The sequence below is a fragment of the Castanea sativa genome, chromosome 5 (assembly GCF_040712315.1).
Source record: "Castanea sativa cultivar Marrone di Chiusa Pesio chromosome 5, ASM4071231v1".
NCBI lineage: Eukaryota > Viridiplantae > Streptophyta > Magnoliopsida > Fagales > Fagaceae > Castanea > Castanea sativa.
In genome coordinates this window covers 8,851,370-8,870,180 of record NC_134017.1, presented here as the reverse complement: position 1 = coordinate 8,870,180, position 18,811 = coordinate 8,851,370, and the positions used below count along the sequence as shown (strand labels likewise).

Genomic DNA, 18,811 nt, shown 5'->3' with positions numbered 1-18,811 from the left:
CCCTTCGGCCTCAAAAATGCACCTTCTGAATTCCAGAATATCATGAATGAGATTTTTAATCTATTCTCCAGTCATGCCATTGTGTACATCGATGATGTACTCATTTTTTCAGAATCTTTGGAACAACATCAGAAGCACTTAAGAGCATTCCTCCATACCATCAAGTTCAATGGTCTTGTTGTTTCAGCTCCCAAAATTAAACTTTTCCAAACTAAAGTTCGTTTCTTAGGTTTTGATATCCACCATGGTGTAATCAAGCCCATAGATAGAGCTATCCAGTTTGCAGATAAGTTTCCAGATGAAATCCTAGATAAAACCCAGCTTCAAAGATTTCTAGGTTCTCTCAACTACATCTCAGATTTCTATCAAAATCTCAGACAGCAATGCAAACTTCTTTTTGATAGACTTCGTACCAATCCATCCCCTTGGACCCCAGCCCATACCATGGTTGTCTAGCATATCAAAAAATATGTCAAAACCCTTCCCTGTTTAGGAGTTCCTGCTGATAATTCCTTCGAGATTGTCTAGACTGATGCCTCAAACATAGGTTATGGTGGCATCCTCCTCTAGCGTTCCGATCCCAATTCTCCTGAACAGATAGTCTGTTTCCATTCGGGAATATGGACTCCCACTCAGATTAACTATAGTACTATTAAGAAAGAAATACTATCAATAGTACTATGCATTTCAAAATTTCAAAGCGATCTTTTGAATCAAAAGTTTTTGGTTCGAATTGATTGTAAATCAGCAAAATATGTTTTAGAAAAAGATGTTCAAAACATTGCATCAAAACAGATTTTTGCACGATGGCAAGCCATCCTTTCAGTTTTTGACTTTGATTTAGAATTCATTGAAGGAAGCCAGAACAGCATCCCTGATTTCCTAACCTGTGAATTTTTGCAGAGTCATAGCCAAGATGTCCAGAAAGAAACCCGCACAACTGCCCCAGCCCCCAAAATTGCCTAAACAGCAAAACCTTGTTTGTACTAGCCAAGCACAGAACATAAGCAAGCTCGTACCAATCACTCCTAGCCAAATTGTCCCAATATCCCAAGCAAAAAGCCCTAGACAGGATAACCCTGCTTCTCCATCAAATATCGTCAATCGTTATTTGGTTTCAACAATCCCAAAACCAAATTATGAAAGGCCACCTTATGGTCAACCCAGTTACAGCTTAGCCTTAGCCTCTCCAGCACCAAGAGCAATCAACCCTTATCTTGTTGAAGAACCTTTTGGCCTAATCCAAAACCAAAAGCCTTCCTATCCAACCAGGAGAGGAAACTCTTCTTATGTTAAGAAATCTTTCCTCCAGCATATCTCTTACATTGAACCCCACCTGGTTCATATAACTGATCCTCTTGCCTTAGCTATGGAAGTTCTGCCAGATGAATGGCATTTCTTACCAAAGCATTTAGAGAAAAATATCAAGTTTTATAAAAGTATCCTCAGTCAAGAAAAGTCAGTTCAAATAGAAAACATCTTCAACAGCAGGGACCCCTCAGTAGTCCTCTATCACAAGTTCATTATCACAGGATTTGTCAGTTGCCAAGATTGGGGACAACATCCTTCTGATTTAAGGATCCTCAAAAATTACAGATCCCCTTCAGGCTCAACACTTTATTATAGCTACTATGACTATATAGATGCCTTTGAAAAAGTTCTCTTCATCCAGAACCAAAATTTCAGCCACTCACGGTTCATGATGTTTAGCAGAGAATTCATGGGTCAGTTCCCATCTTGGTTCCTAAAGTGGTGGGAGATATTTGGACCAGTCCCTCAGATCTTTCCGGATCCCTTACAGGATGCTTTGAGGTACTTTGATTCAAGGTATAAGACTTCAAGCCACCGTTCCCAATTTCCAGTAATATTACTTTTTTTCCAAAGGTACAGGATCCACTGGATTAGCAAATGGGATTACAAGATCAATACCAATCTCCTAGACAAAGAATTTTTGGTAAAATGGTGGGATGGTCTAAGGATTGAACAAATCATCAACCAAGTCTATAGGGATTATCCTCAGCCAATCCAGCAACCCATAGCTCACAAAACAAGGTCTCAATCTAGCCTAGATTCTGTTCAGATCGCCGAAAAATCTAGTAAAGAGTTAAAAGAATTAGCACAGCAGCTAATAGCACACTCACAGCAATTAGATTCAGAAGAACAAGTTTCTCCCACTGCTTCAGTGGCATCAGTTAATCACAATCCAATTGATCCCTTCCAGGATTCCCAAAATCCATACAGTGGATATAATTTGGATAGCGATTAGAAAGCATCCTGACCCAGCAAATCAGGATAAAAAACCCAGTCCGGTTACTATTCAAAATCAGCACTAGCCACTGATATGAACAGTACCTGCATCATGAACAGTACTAGCACCCAGCAGATTCCCCGACAGGTTACTATTTCAACAGTGACCAAATCCGAAAAAGCAAGTGGAGAAAGCACTGTTCATTGGAACAGTAAAAATTACTGTTCACCGACACAATCATTCAGAACTACTATTGCTTTCGGTGGAAACAGCTTTCACCTCAGTAAAAGCAATTTACTCTCCGTAATTTTAGCAGTCTTCAGCCAGCATCCAAGGCTCCATCCAACCTATATAAGGAAGCCAAGACTCCAGTCTTCAGCAGGTCCAATTTTAGGAGCAACTTCAGCAACTCCAAAATTCCCTCCTCTTCCAGCCAAGAGTTTAGCATCACAGCTTTGCCTCCTCTTTACAACCCTTAGCATTGTAATCAGATGGCTCTAGCCTATTTTCATTTTTGTAATATCATGGCCTCAGCCGGCCTTTATCTGTAACTTACCCCCCTAATATATATATATATATATATATATATATATATATATATATATATATATATATCAACCAAGTGCAAAAACACCAAACCCTATTATTTCTCAATGTTTGTGTCTCTAGGAAGGCTTGTTAGCCGCCTATATCCTTTTCGTGCGAAATAAGCTTCAATAGTTAAAGATACAAATGGGAAGAACTTACAATGTCAAAAGTCTAGAAGACAACGACTTTATTAGTACAACCCAAAGTGAAATTGCAGCACGGAAGTTTAATTAAGAGCACTCATAAGGGTTTAATTAAGAGCACTCGCATGAATAGGAACCTTGGTGGTTACTAGTCCATATTTTATAAATGGCCATGACAGACCAAGCCAGTTATAGCAATGTTAATGTTCCCTCCCATTGCTGTGTCAAAAATTTAACTTAGAATTCGGTGGAGGTGAATATTATATTGGGTCCAAACTCAAAGGATTCCTTCCATCACCAAACAAATATAACAATGTAAATGACATTGAAAATAGCCAAGCAATTTGACACAATAAATAGCCTTTATTATTGATAACATTATTTTGTTACGTAGCATTTGAGATACTGTACATGCCATCTAAAATTATAGCATCAATTTTTTTTTTTTTTTTTTTTTTTTCTGGTTTTGAACACTACATTATACCGCACCTAGTGCCCGTCAAACTTTGCATATTTACAAGTCAATTGTGTCACACTGAACTCTTCAATCCAACAAATTTATTCCCTCCAATACTGCCTAAGCTCAAACCACTGTCTCAGTAAGTCAGAAAGGGTTCTAGGAAGTGCTTCAATGTTCCTTAGCACAATGTAATATGGGAAGGGAAAGGAATCCATATACTTCGAAAATTTAATGCTTCCACCCTCAAGGGATGCTTCCATGAGGTCCATGATCGACTCTTGCGGACTATCCATAAGTAGAAATGCTACCATACACTTCCGACTCAATGCATCTCTAACACAGCGCTACAAGTTTTCTTTCTCATGGAACCGACCATCTGTAATGATCAAGACAAGCTGCTATAATGGGTTCGTCCAGATGGAAGTCGTGCCTTGGCCACAGCTACGTCCAACATGTTGTTCAAATACGTCAACAGATCAACCACCGGCTCATCTTCAATGGTATTCTCTTGTTTGAGTGTCTTGGAGATTACCTTGATATTTAATGAAATATAATGTAAAATAGATAAATTAATATACTTTATTTTCAAATGCAATTTTTTAAAAAAAAGTAAATTTTTATATTAAAATTTAAAAAAAAAATTACACTGGTACGAGTACTCTAACAAAATAAAAGAGGGAATAAATTTGAAATAAAGTACAAGCTTCAAAATTTTTTATATAATTTCCCTAAGGCCTTAATAGAAAATAAGAACGAGCAATGACAAGATCATTGGCAACACCATCGCCTTATACGGAAAGTTATCATAATAATAATCAGCTTGATATGGTACCAGCATGATGAATGCAAATAAATAGGCAGCGGCTAGGAATGTGAGAGTGGTACACATGGAAAGTGTCAAGAACCCCATGCAAACCTTATTCCTAAGAGGAAATCCGCTAATAAGCAAAAAGATGATACACAATGATGCACTGAAAGAGACAGTAATGCAAATCATGAATGTGAAGTACTCATTCTCTCTTTTATAGGCTATCACAGAGGTTCCAGCTTCACAAATATTATCTTGACTACATCCCGAAGCTTGATGACTATCACGTACATCTGTTTGCCAAACACCGCCTGGGGGGTTGATTGCAGGTTGGAAAGTAATAGTTGTGATGACAGTAGCCACCACCATTAGTGTACCACGCGACTCATTTATCCAATCACCCTTGTCTCTCAAGTGCTTTAGCAATTTCTTCCACCATTTCTTGATTAACTGTACTGGTTTTGCTGATTCTTGGTGACCAACGACCATTGTTGATGATGGTGGGAGATTATTTTGGTCATTTGGTCTTTCAGCACCAGCATCTATTAAAATGTTTCGAATGGTGAAGTTTCTGAAGTCTTTTTGACAGTGATCTAAGACTTCTAAGGCTGTTACACTCATACCGTTGCGGACATCTAATGCTTCTCTTACATTAGACATTGAAAGCAAGTATTTTACAGTCTGCAAAAACTTGAAATATTATAGCTTTGAAAGCTAAAATGATACATAAACAAATAATTACTTTAGTATCCTATACTCATTACACTTAGATATGGTTGGTGAAAAAGCTAGTGAGGTAGATATACAAGCAGAAATTCGATTCCGAAAAACTAGACTTTGTTAACAAGTTAATTTTTTGTTAATTATTATAAGAAAGTCTCCTCTTCATTAACAAGAAAACTATTATTGTAACTCTTGAAAGAGAAAATTGTATGTAAGATAACTCTATTAATGCTTGGCTATTTGTTATGATTTTTAGTGTTGACTCATGAATTATTAGGTTTTTTTTTTTTTTTTTTGGTATTTGTATTTGTTGTGGAAATAGCCCCCAAAGGTTTCAAATCAATAACCACAAAGACAAAAATGAATAACAGGAGCACGTGTGTGCACACACAAGAAAAGAAAAAAAAAAAAAAAAACCATCAGTTATATATATGATTCAGTAAACTACCTATAATCACAAGTGACTACTAGAAGAAATTTAAATATAAAATTTGAGAGATACAACAGTGGCACAAGAACTCTCAGAAAATCAAAACTTAAACTCAATCTAATTCTCTTTCATATAAGAGCAAAGACAGAAAACTTTTTTTTTTTTTTTTCTATACTACAGCTCTCATAACTCACAGCATACGTTACAAAACAAAATGTTGAATATATTTATCTTTGATCCAATTGACTTAATAGTAGGGTAGATCAGATTTTCGTTCGTGCGAGCTTCAAACAAAAAAGTTTTGGAAAACGTCCTTTGTGAGACACTCAATGAACAAAATCCAAGTAGGGGAATGATTATGATTTACATTAAGATGTGACTGTCTGCTAAAGTACTCTATAGCTCATATTTAAACTCTATCTTATTTCTAATCTTCTAATAAGGAAGACGGCCACCATAATTAAAAGAAAAACCTTGTAAAGTCTATTGTCTCTAAACCTCTCCAAATTATCAAATTCATTGAGAGGAATTACTGACCACCCAATACACAAGATTACTACATATGTTGCTGGTGTCATATATTGAAACCATAGAGACAAAAAGAAATCTTCAAGTCTTTGAATTAAGTAACTTAGAGATCAACTTGGCGACATCAAATTGCTATGAAGATCACGAAGATTTGAAGAAGTGATTGCAGTGGTAGCTGGGAGCCTAGATACAAGGAAAATTATTTGTATTGGAGGTCTAATAAGTTTGATTGTATTGCAACAATTTCATAGTGGACTAGAGAAGACTGGAAAAGGCCCCAAAGTGTTTTCAGTTCTTGAAAATTTTCTCATCTCGTGTAATTGTTCATTTTGTGGTTGTTATCTTTTATCTGTCGTATTTTTGAATACTAAGATTAATTAACTACCGGATTATTTGGTGGATCAATTAGTTAAAATTGGTAATTAAGTTGCATCAGATTCTAAATGCAACTCACAATATTTTAGTGAATATGACCTTAGGGCTTTCATTTATTCTTATGCAGAAAGAAAATATTTTCACTATTTTATTTTTACTTTATGTATTAGAGTTTCCATTTTGTATTCTTTTCACTTATTTGGATCTTGAATTTTTGAGAAACCACCTTTAATCTAAATATTTTAAGTTAATAGGTTTGCCTCTAATAATCTTATATCAATACCTAATTAATGTGAAGCTCATCCAATTAAATTAACCAACCACATAAATATTGTAAAATCATCTGAAATAAAAATAAAAATAAAAAACAGTGTATATGGAGCAATTTACTCGACTTCCAATTTGTGCTACTAGACAAAACATATATTTTATATAGATAATGCACGATATAAACTAATATACCTCAATTTGCTTTAGCATCACTGCTAAATGCAAGATGGTGTTGCCTCCATGGTCTTTGGAATTAAGACATTCTCTTGCATCACGTACAGGGTCAACCAAAAGTTTAAGAGCCTCCAATTGGTTGTATTTAATACATAAGCGTAAAATAGTTTCTCCCCCATCAAGCATAACCTGAGTTGAGTCAGGCCACACTGCAATTAACTCCTTCACAACCTTTACTCGTCCTCTCATGGCTGCATAGTGGAGAGGAATTCTTCCATATTGATCATGAATTAAGCATGTATTGTCATTTCCATGTAACAATGCTTGGACGATCTCTATGTGCCCCTCAGCGGAAGCCAAGTGAAGGGGGCAACGTTTGTGGAAGTCTAACTCAACAACAAGTTGAGGATTTTGAGCTAAAAGAGTTTTAGTAAAATCAAGGTGGCCAAGCAAAGCTGATATGTGTAATGGGGTTTCACTGAAAGAGGTCAAAGAAATTTTATTGAGGATGCATGGGTCTATATCGATCAGGTTTTTCAATGTGGTTGTACAACCACTCAGTGATGCGTTATAGAGCTCAACAATATCATCTTCTTCTTCGTTCTTTAATGTATCAACTCTACACCCACTTCCTGTTGCCTTGTAGAGTTCTATGATATCATCATCTTTACGCCTCATTTGAGTCATTTCCATTATCTCTCCCTCTCTCTCTCTCTCTCACTAGGTTTTGTGAATTGTGATTACAGGGAAGAAGCATATAAATAGATGGATGTAGTCCACCCTCCAATATTATCTTGTAATCCATTGCTTGAGACCATTATCGTAGTGTTGAGTTGTTGGCCGACTTTGAAATTTCATGGTCAATCACGTGAGAGAGAGGCCCTTAAATATGCGTGTGAAAGACCGAACTTTAAACGCATATTTCCTGAAGTAAAATATGATTCGCTGTACAGTTCAGAATTAATTTCTTGTAGTTGGTGTTGGATATATGCACTTGTAGGCCAGTTTTAATTTCTTGTTGCCAATTAATTTGCTTGAACTTTTTGTTCGAAGTGGTTAAGTAATAAAATAATATCCCAAGTGAAATTGGGAAAAGGCTTCAGGCTTAAACTCTCGCCTACAAAATTAAATTATATTTAGAAAACCTTTTTTTTTTTTTTAAGGAAAATATTTAGAAGACTTTGTGCTTGTTGAGTTTGGCTTACTTGTTCTTTTAATTGTTAATGTATAGTTTTCCTTCCAAATATTTTTTAGATACAACTGTATTTTATTATTTAAATAAAATAAAACACACCAAATAAACTATATCAAATGATCTACTAGAAGCATCATGCACTGATAATAACATCCATTTCATCGGAGCATCAAATTAATAATTCAATTCTAACAATTATGTTTCTCACTGTTCATGGAATTTTGTAGGGGCAGATCAAATTGCATAATTGCATTATTTATCCTCATTAAAAGTTCAAATAATGTATAAAACACCGATGAATGTTTATACCCCCAAAAACAAAATTATCAATTCAAGCTTATACACAAACAATATATATACGGAATGATGAATATAAGCTAAACCAAATTAGTAACACACTTTAAGGATGAAGATGGTAGACGAGTCAATCTTGTTTTTTTCTAGGGTTTCTCTCTCAAAATTCTCTCTAGAAGCTCTCTACATTTTGTGAGTATAAGGGTATTTATAATAGGGTGTATGAAGAATGTGAAATGTTAGGTTTATCTAAACAGGGCGTTATAGCGACTCGACCTCACGACTGGAACGAGTCACGAGTTTGAATCACAAGCTAACTGCCTGGCCAGAGTGGAAGTTTTGTTCTATAGTGCTCCAGCTGTCACGACCCTTTAGTTCCCCTGCATGCTCCACACGTGTGCCACCTTTGGTGACTTGCCAGTCGCGAGGCTCTTTTTGAATGCACACATTGGAGGTTTTCTTCACACTCTCTTACACACTACTCTTACATAATTTCCACCTAAATACAGGGCATCTAATTGTTAAAATACAAGCAAATTTGGCACAAAATAAAGCTAACACATGATTAAATAAATTCAACCTTACACTTATAAACATGGAATATATAGATGGCGTCACTATAGTGTATATCTTACCGAAGGGAGGAGATTTGTGACAGGTTGACAGGAAAATTTAGTCATTTTTCATTAATGACTCGAATACAGTTAGTTTTTTGAGTACTTATAGCTTAACTCAAAATTATTTGGTATTAAAGTCTTCTTATTATTGTATCAAAGTTGGAAATAGACCATGTTGAGTACAAACTAGTCTTAGATGAATTCAGAAAATTGCTAAATTATTGATATAATCTCAAAACAATATTGCAACTTGTTAAATATTAGCATTGATACACCATGTTGAATATGCTAATATAGATGCGAAAGCAAAAACATAAAGTATAGGACACAATAACACACGAGAATTACGTGGTTCAGTCTAACGGCTTACATCCACGGAGGAAATCCTAAATGATTTCATCAATAATATATTAGAGTGTAATACAAATCTTGTGTTACAATGAACCATAACATATTTATATATAGTAGAGTAAACCCTAGACTAATAGACTTCTAGTACAAGTAGGAGACTTGACTTGCACACAAAGTATAATTAGGTTTGGGTTTATACTAATGGGCTAATATATCTCTAACACAACTAAAATTACCTACTTACGCTCTATTTGTTTTAGCAATGATATTTTTTTTAAAATGAGTCATTTTTCAAAAAAACATTTTCCAAAAAATTATCTCATTTTCCTATGTTTGGTAGCAACCTTAAATGAGTTGAAAAATAATCTCATAATTTTCCTTATTTAGCTTACTATGAGATAAAGTTGTTTTCCAAAAAAAAATTAATGGAAAACGATCTCTTAAAATAAGTCATACTTTGTATGTTGATTAAAGATAATTTTCCTTTGACTCATTTATTCTAATGCTACAAAACACTGGAAAAAACGAAAAACTATTTTTACACAATGTTTTCTATCGAAACAAACAGAACGCTAATATATCTCAAAGAAATAAAAAAAGAAATCAATAAAGCACAAAAATACAAAGTGAGATGCCAAATTTAGCAACGTGAGGGGAATAATGTTACTAGGATTTTCAACTCAATAGCTAATTAGGGTTTTACTTTTAGAACTAGAAGATCTCTAATAAAATCCAATAGGCCAAGAAAAAATGGTACAAGTAAATAATACTGTGTTACAAATAAAAGCAGTTTAGTGAAATTTTATTAAGGATTTGTGGGTCTTTATGATATCTATCTTATATTATTACTGAACACTCTTTCACTGATGCTTTATAAGTTTCTATACATATATATCATCTTCTTTCACCTTTATTTCTATTTCCCTCTCCATTATTTTGTGACTGTATTAGCCACCTTTGGGGACTCGCCAGTCATGAGCCAGTCGCGAGGCTCTTCTTGAGTGCACACATTTGAGGTTTTCTTCACGCTCTCACACACTACCCTTACATAATTCCCACCTAAATACAGGGTATCTAATTGCTAAAATAGAAGAAAATTTAGCACGGAATAAAACAAACACTTGATTGAATAAATTCAACTTTACACTCTTTATAGCGTATATCTTACCGAAGGGAGGAAATTTGTGACAGGTTGAAAGGAAAATTTAGTCATTTTTCATTAATGACTCAAATATTGTTAGTTTTTTGAGTATTTATAGCTTAACTCAAAATTATTTGGTATTAAAGTCTTCTTATTATTGTATCAAAGTTGGAAATAGACCATGTTGAGTACAAACTAGTCTTAGATGAATTCAGAAAATTGCTAAATTATTTATATAATCGCAAAAAAACATTGCAACTAAAATTACCAATCTAATATATCTCAAAGAAATAAGAAAAAAAAATCAATAAAGCACAAAAATACGAAGTGAAATGCCAATTTAAGCAACGTGAGGGGGATAATGTTACTAGGATTTCAACTCAATAGCTAGTTAGGGTTTTACTTTTAGAACTAGAAGATCTCTAATAAAATCCAAGAGGGCAAGGAAAAATGGTACAAGTAAATAATACTGTGTTACAAATAAAAGCGGTTTAGTGAAATTTATTAAGGATTTGTGGGTCTTTATGATATCCGTCTTATATTATTACTGAACACTCTTTCACTGATGCTTTATAAGTTTCTATACATATATATCATCTTCTTTCACCTTTATTTCTATTTCCCTCTCCATTATTTTGTGACTGTATTAGCATATTTTGTACAATTTGACTTAGAAAACAGAGTCTAAAAATGGCTTATTCATGCTAATATACATTACATCTTTTTGTAAGTTTTCTAACATTAATATACCACCCAATATACACATGTATGTATGGATGAGTGTACGTGCATATTTGTCTATAAAATTTGCTCCTGGAACCAAATCAACTAGTTACACTAAAAGGCTATGATGGGGGCAGGGTTTTGGTTATGGCATGTAAAGTTGTGATTTACAACTATGTTTTATGTTGGCTTTATTTCATGACAAAAAAATGTTGTAATTGCATAAATTTGTTTCCTTGTATTTTTGTGGGATTTTATTGTATTGGATTTAGTATTAAGTTGGTGAAAATTCAAGCTTAATTGAAGATCAGCTCATTTCGCGAGTAGCTCGCGAGAAGGGTTCCCGCGAAAAGGGCATGCGAGAAGCACATGACTAGAAGCTGAAGAGTCATGCCTAGCTATCAATTTTGCGAGTATTTCGCGAGTAAGGCCTTCCCACGAGATACCCGCGAAACTCTCTACCTGGAGGATTTTTAAGTATGACTTTCTTACCCTTCACTCATACTATATATACTCTCATTACCCACAAAAGTATGAGAGGCCATTCAGAGAGAAAAACCCTAAATAGATTTTCAACAACACACACACCCATCTGTTAGAGAGAGAGCTACCCATCTTTAGAGAAAAATCATTGTAGCCTCTTCTCTATCCCTCTCCCTTTGTCATACCTTGATAGAAGATTTGTACCCAAATACAACCCACACCTTTTCAGAGTGTAGTGAGTGTTTTGGAGCTTCGGAAGCTTTGGGGATTTTCCAAAAGAAGCCAATGAGGCTTGGCGGATGAAATTGGGCGTATTGCTAGATCTGGAAAGCTAGATAAGACACAGTTCTGAGAAGCCTTGTTGGAGTCGGAGCTTGGAGGGCTTAGGTACATTGGGTAGATTAGGCTCGAAGGATCTCTTGCTATTTGTGTATCCCAACTTATTGTCTAGTGGATCGATTTACCGCTTAGAGGGCGGCGGAGAGGTTTTTCGCCGAGTTCTTTGATTTCCTCTTCGATAATACATCGCCGTGTTATCTTGTATTCGCATCTCTCTTCCCTACTCTTAGAGCTTTCATTTTACTATTATGATTTGTTGAATATGGCTTAGAGTAGTTTTATTATTTGTTTGCTCACATTTACTCTATTCCGCACTTAGTTTAAGTTAGAGTAAAATCAACCAAACCGTAATTTTTTAATTTGGGGTCTAAACAACTTTTGTATTTTTTAACATAAATCCGAGCTTTCAATTGGTATCAGAGTGGGTACACTTGCTTTGGTTTCATTACCTAAGTGTGATCCATGGATAATGTTTTGTGTGCTTCTATGGATGTTGTTGATTGTAACATGTCATGTGTTTGTGAAAATGCCTGTATGAGTATTAATCCTCATAATTGTGATGACATGTTACTTGAATCTATGAGTGTTGTTGACAAACTCTTGAAGAAAGGATCTAAGAAGTTTGATAAGAATATGAGCAAGCTTCATTGTGAAATGGATGAATTGATTGCTCAGCTCAATGAATCCAATAAATTGGTTGAAAAGTATAAGAAGCTTGCTAAAAGTTCTCTTGAAAAATTGAAAGAGTTTGAATGTTTGAATATGAACTTGGATGCTAAACTTGTTGTCTAACAAACTAATTGATGATCTTAAATGTGAAAATGAATCTCTTAAGATGTATGCCAAGTGTTTGATTGCTGAACCTAGTGCTAAAATTGAAGAAAAACTTTGTTGCAATCATGTTGTGGTACCCGATTTTGTGCCTATTGTGAGTTCTACCTCTAAAAACAAATCGGTGTACATTCTTCCACATAAGAGAAACTAAAAAGTGGAGAGAAAGGCTTTTAAGCCAAAGCCTCCGTTTAAGTTTTGGATGGATCTAAGTTTTTTCTAACTTACCATCATTGTGGTGTGATTGGTCACATAAGACCACAATGTCCCAAGTTGAAGAGAAAACAAAACCATGTTGTGAGATCCCCTTCCAAAAAGCCTAGTGGACCTAAACACATTGTTGGTCACCATTGTGGTGCCTTTGGTCATCTAAGACCTCATTTTTATAAGTTTCAAGCTCTTAAATAATCAAAAGAAAAGAGAAACTTGAGTTTCTTGGAAGTTGTGCTTTGCAAGCTAAACTAGTTTTGGTTGAAAATGGTAAGTTGTTGAAGAAAGTTTTTAATGTTCTTACCTCCTTGTCTATGTGCATCTCCAGTTCTCATTCTTCCAACCCTCTTCTCACTTCTCATGAGACACTCATTCTGTTTGGATGAGGAAGGGTTCCTATGGTTGAGTTTTTGCTCTTTTGGTCATTAATTTAATTCTTTCAATCTTTATAGAACCCTTCATGCATTAGATGCTTCATTGTCATGCATTTGTGCATCATGCATCTCTTTATATGCATTGTTTTTGTTGCTTTTGCATTTTATCTTATTTTTATGCTTTTGTTTTTGTGTGCGTAAAAATCCAAAAATACATTAAAAAGTGAAAAATTCAAAAATTTTGATCAGATATGTTTGAGCACATATCACAATTGAGTTTAGCCTAGTTCCTTCGTACTAATAGCGTAGTGCATTTTCGAGTTTAGCTTGTTTTGTAGGCACATCTATCTTTGTGAGACAAATCTTGAAATCTATGTGTGATTGTTGTAAATCGATCTTCAAGCTTGTCATGAATGATTAGTCAATAGTCTTGTTAGTCTTGATACATGCATAGACTTATGCCTATATCTTTTCCCACTTTTTATGTTTTTATTTAAAGAGCTCATCAAATGTAAATCTCAAAATGAATAGAGATATTGAGCGGCAAAAGCCGTGGCACATACTAGTATTTGACTAGTGAAAAGGGAAAGCGACTTGTATTGAAATGTATGGTGCCTTAAAAAACCAAACGCTCATTCACAAAGTTGAAATATCAAAAAGTTCAGGCATCGATCTCAAAATGAGATATATTTTGTTCAAAAATGATCAAATTTTATGATTTTTAAAGAAGCCAAATGAAAATTTTCAAAGTTATGTAATCATTTTCTTGTGAGAGATCACATATGTTCATTTCTATAATTAAGATAGTCCACTTGACTTAGTACTAGTTGTGTATGACTTGATTGAATTGATCATTGAAGCTTCACTCTAGACTAAGGACTATTCCACATTTGATACACACACACAACTCACAAGTATAATGTTCAATGAATGCCTATTTCATTTGTTTATTTGTACTTATTCAAATGTGATGTGTGTGTACTCAATCATATGTGGATCAAACCAAAATTTTTTTTGTTTGCTTTTGGAAGTGATTTGTATCACTCATATTTTTCAAAGTTTTTCAAAGTTGTTTTTGTGTGAAAAATATGTTTTTAGGGTGTTTTCGTGATGTAAACTTAGTCACGAGTTAAAGGGTCCAATTCTCAAGTTTTTCAACTTTGGACAGAGAGTTTCGTGACTGTTTCGCAAGTAAAGCTTACCAACAAAATACCAGTGAAATTTTACGGGTATGTAACCAATGAAACTTCCCACGAAAATTTCTAGATTAGCTTTTAAAGGGCATTTCGTGGGTCATTTGTTTTGAACGTCTTTCATCCTCTCCCAAACCCCTGTTTTAATGTTTCTACATCAAAACCTAACTAAATATAAGTTTTTTTCATTCCATTAACATTTCTAAGGTAATCTTTAACTCTTTTCATTGATTTTGATCCTTAGATTATGTTTTTGGGAGGTTTTGTGTTCATAGTTGGAATTTTTTCAAATGGGAGTTGAAAAACTTAACTTTTATCAATCTTTTTTATTGGGCTTTGTTTTAAATGAGGATTTTCTTTGAATGTTGGCCCCTTGTGGCAAAAATAACATGTATTTAAGCAAGATCTTCATATGTTCTTGCATTGTTTAACATACATGTGTAGCGTGTGCACTCTAAGTGTTTGATAAAATGCCCAAATGACATTTTCTAGTTGTTTTGGACTCCGATGAGTACCAATTTTTGGGGATCACCATAATTATTAATGTTTATCATGTTTTGATCATTGGTGGTGTGTTTTATACACTTTGTCCTGTGAGTGCTTATTCATGCATTGGTCATACATCTCACATGCACACTAGATACACCTTTGTTGCACACACTCTAACACTTGACATGTTTTGTATTCACTCATGCTAGTTAAGTCTTTTTAGACCCTTTTAGCACATATAACATGTTCTTGTGTCTATGTCCTGCCTAGGTCTATATCATGTTCCATCATCCTTAGCATGTTATGTTTACTTTATACTTTGTAACATTTTTTTTAATGTTTTTATCTTTTGTTTGAGTTTCATTTTCTCATTCATCTTGCACCCTTCATGCATCATACCCTTATTCATATCTTCTTTTCTTTCCCTCCTTCCTTTTACTTCACTTGTCTATTCGTGACAAAAAGCGGGAGAGTATACTAAAGAGTATACCGATGTGTTTTGTCATTTCTATATGACTCATGTGCACAATCTTAAGGGGAGAAATTCTACCTCATGTACACATTCTTAGGGGGAGAAAGCCATAAGGGAGATGCATATACTAAGGGGGAGAAGACAACCTTTTTGAGAAAACCTTGTTTTGTTTGCTTTACATTATGCTTGTTTCTCGTTATTTTATGGTGCTTTGAGTTACTTTTAGTATCTATGCTTTGCCGCTCTCATTGCATTGTGTTTATGTGTTGGAACACACTTGTGCCTTTGTTGGATCTTATATCCTTAATGCAAATACTTTAGTGTTTTGCATTGGTTGTATGTTGGACATGCATATATCCTTATGTCATTGTGCTTTATGATTGCATGTTTGGATGATCATTTGCTTTGCTATATGATTGTTATAGTCATTTTCATATGACTGTCATGTGTTTGATCAAGTTGCTCATATGTTTCACATCATGTTTATTTGATCGCATTTTACTTATTACATTATACTTGTCCTTTTACCACTTGATTTACCTTGAGGGTTTAGTTTTGTGCAAGTATTTTAGGTTACAGGTATATATGTTCCAAGTGCTTCACAACTTCTAGATTTAGGTGTAAGTGAGTTTTGCCATTGTTCCCAAACTCACGTTTAAGTCTAAAGTCTGTTATAAGGTGTTTTGTCATGGAATAGCCAAAGGGGAAGATTATAAAGTTGTGATTTACAACTATGTTTTATGTTGGCTTTATTCCATGATAAAAAATGTTGTAATTGCATAAATTTGTTTCCATGTATTTTTGTGGGATTTTATTGCATTGGATTTAGTATTAAGTTGGTGAAGACTTAAGCTTAATTGAAGATCAATGCATTTCATAACTAGCTCGTGAGAAGGGTTCTCACGAAAAGGGCATGTGAGAAGCACATAATTGGAAGCTGAAGAGTCATGCCAAACTGTCAATTTCGCGAGTAAGGCCTTCCCACAAGATACCCACGAAACTCTCTGCTTGGAGAATTTTTAAGTATGACTTTCTTACCCTTCACTCATACTATATATACCCTCATTACCCATAAAAGTATGAGAGACCATTTAGAGAGAAAAATCCTAGATAGGTTTTCAACAACACACACACTCATCTTTTAGAGAGAGAGCTACTCATCCTTAGAGAAAAATCATTGTAGCCTTTTCTTCTTCCCTCTCCCATTGTTATACCTTGAGAGGAGATTTGTACCCAAACACAACCCACACTTTTTCAGAGTGTAGTGAATATTTTGGAGCTAGGGAAGCTTGGGGGATTTTCCAAAAGAAGCCGGTGAGGCTTGGCAGATGCAATCAGGCGTATTGCGGGATCTAGAAAGCTAGATAAGACACAGTTCCGAGAAGTCTTGTTGGAGTAGGAGCTTGGAGGGCTTAGGTACATTGGGTAGATTAGACTTGGAGGGTCTCTTGCTATTCGTGTATCCCAAGAGAAAGATCCATACTAAATCTTGGAAATTATTAGAGGATGAATATCGTGCGCACACATAGTTTTTGAAGTAAATTTTATATTTGGCCATATTAGAGCAATCGCATTAGTAAGTGTAAAAGTTTCCTTCTATTTTACATTAAAAACCTTGTGGGGGTAAAATAAATAAAATATATATATATATTTGTGCCTTGGGCCTGATTTAGTGATGTAAGTCTATCCAAGCAGAGCGTTTGAGGCTCGCAGGCCTGTTCACGCTACAAGGGGTGAAGGAGTTGTCCGAGGAGGAGTATCTCTTCGGACGGGTCAAGTAAAGGTCATGGGACATGCCAAGGGGTTTGGAAACAGAATTCCGGAAGATCTGTTGGGCAAAGGCGTGATCCTCGCAGTTGTTGGAAGGAAGAACGTGTGAGAAATATCAGAGGAGAAAAAGCTGCTACCACCGCATTAAAGACCCTGCAACTACCTCCCTGACCACATTAATGGAGAAATGACCTCTAAACAGTGAGGTTCAGCCTTCCAGCTGGTATTTGAAGATTTCAAGAAGGTGCTGGATGGGACAAGTATCTAGTTTAGGAGATTTGTGATACGCGTGGAAGAAAAAAGTAAGAAGAAGATAGATACAAGAGAACAAGAGAGATATGGAAGATGGTAGAAGAAGAAAAAAGATTGAATACTTAAATTGTAGTTGCAATATTGTTCTTAAAGAAAGAAAGGCAATACAAGTGGTCCTCGGCTTACATCCGAGGAGAGTTTCTTTGCTATTCTCATCTATTGAACACACGGATAACGGGCAATCTAGCCGGATTTCTCTCTTTATCCAATATCCATAGTCTAGGTTTCAAGCCCATACTCTATAAATTTTATTGTATAAGGTTCTTTGGGCCTGAGTCCATCTAGTGACTAAACCAAGTACAAATTGTGCACTTACAATTGGCGCCGTCTATGAGAAATCTAGTGTTGAAGAAATTGGAACATTATGGCAGGCTTAGATTCGCATCATGTAGAGTTTTAGGGGTCCCAGCGTGAAGATCACTTTAAGCGTCTCGAGCGTCAGAGGGGTCGAGAGAGAAGTGTGCATACGGTACACCTTGGTGTAAGCCATTCTCGTGGTGAAAGCAGAGCCACCCATGAGGATGATGCCAAGGCCATGCAAAAGGAGATTGACCACCTTAAGAAAAAATTACGCCGTGTTAGACGAAGGCGAGCCTCACCTCTTTCCAATCCTTCCTCTGGAGGCTCTTAAGGAAGTAGTTACAGTCCAAGGTCCAGGACTCCTCCTAATGAAACCTTCTCTTACAAGAAGGATGAGCTTCCGGGTCATAGGCATAAAAAGTTTCCCTCCAAGGGCTTGGAAAATGACGCTATGAGCAGGGCGTTGCATCAGATCTCTAAGTCCCCTTTCTCACGTAGGATCGAGAAGGGAAAGCTTCCACGACAGTTCACCCAGCCCACTTTCACCATTTATAATGGTAGGATGGACCCAATTGAGCATGTGAGTCATTTTAATCAGAGGATGGCAGTACATTCTTAGAACGAGACCTTGATGTGCAAAGTCTTTCCCTCTAGCCTGGGACCTGTTACTATGAGATGGTTTAATGGATTGAAGGCCGAAACTGTTGATTCTTTCATGGAACTCACTAAGGCATTCGCGTCTCAATTCATCACATGCAGCAAAGTTCCTCAGCCTTTAGACTCATTGTTATCTATGGCCATGAGGGAGGGTGAGACCTTGAAAATGTATTCTGACAGATATTGGGAGATGTTTAATGAAATCGACGGCGATTTTAACGAAGTGGTGATTAACACTTTCAAGGTGGGCCTCCCAACTGATCACGATTTAAGAAAATCTTTGACCAAGAAGCCCGTGCGGAGTGTACGTTGG

General features: G+C 35.6%; 1 protein-coding gene across 1 annotated transcript; it reads right to left on the bottom strand.

Annotated features, from left to right (window-relative positions):
• Positions 1-3,824: 3,824 nt before the first annotated feature.
• On the bottom strand, positions 3,825-7,434 carry LOC142634675 (uncharacterized). The gene is made up of 3 exons (XM_075808961.1): positions 6,766-7,434; positions 4,194-4,928; positions 3,825-3,971 (listed from the first exon to the last, which is right to left on the bottom strand). Exons 1-3 carry the CDS (start codon positions 7,432-7,434, stop codon positions 3,825-3,827), a joined length of 1,551 nt encoding a protein of 516 aa, XP_075665076.1.
• Between the last annotated feature and the right edge of the window lie 11,377 nt (positions 7,435-18,811).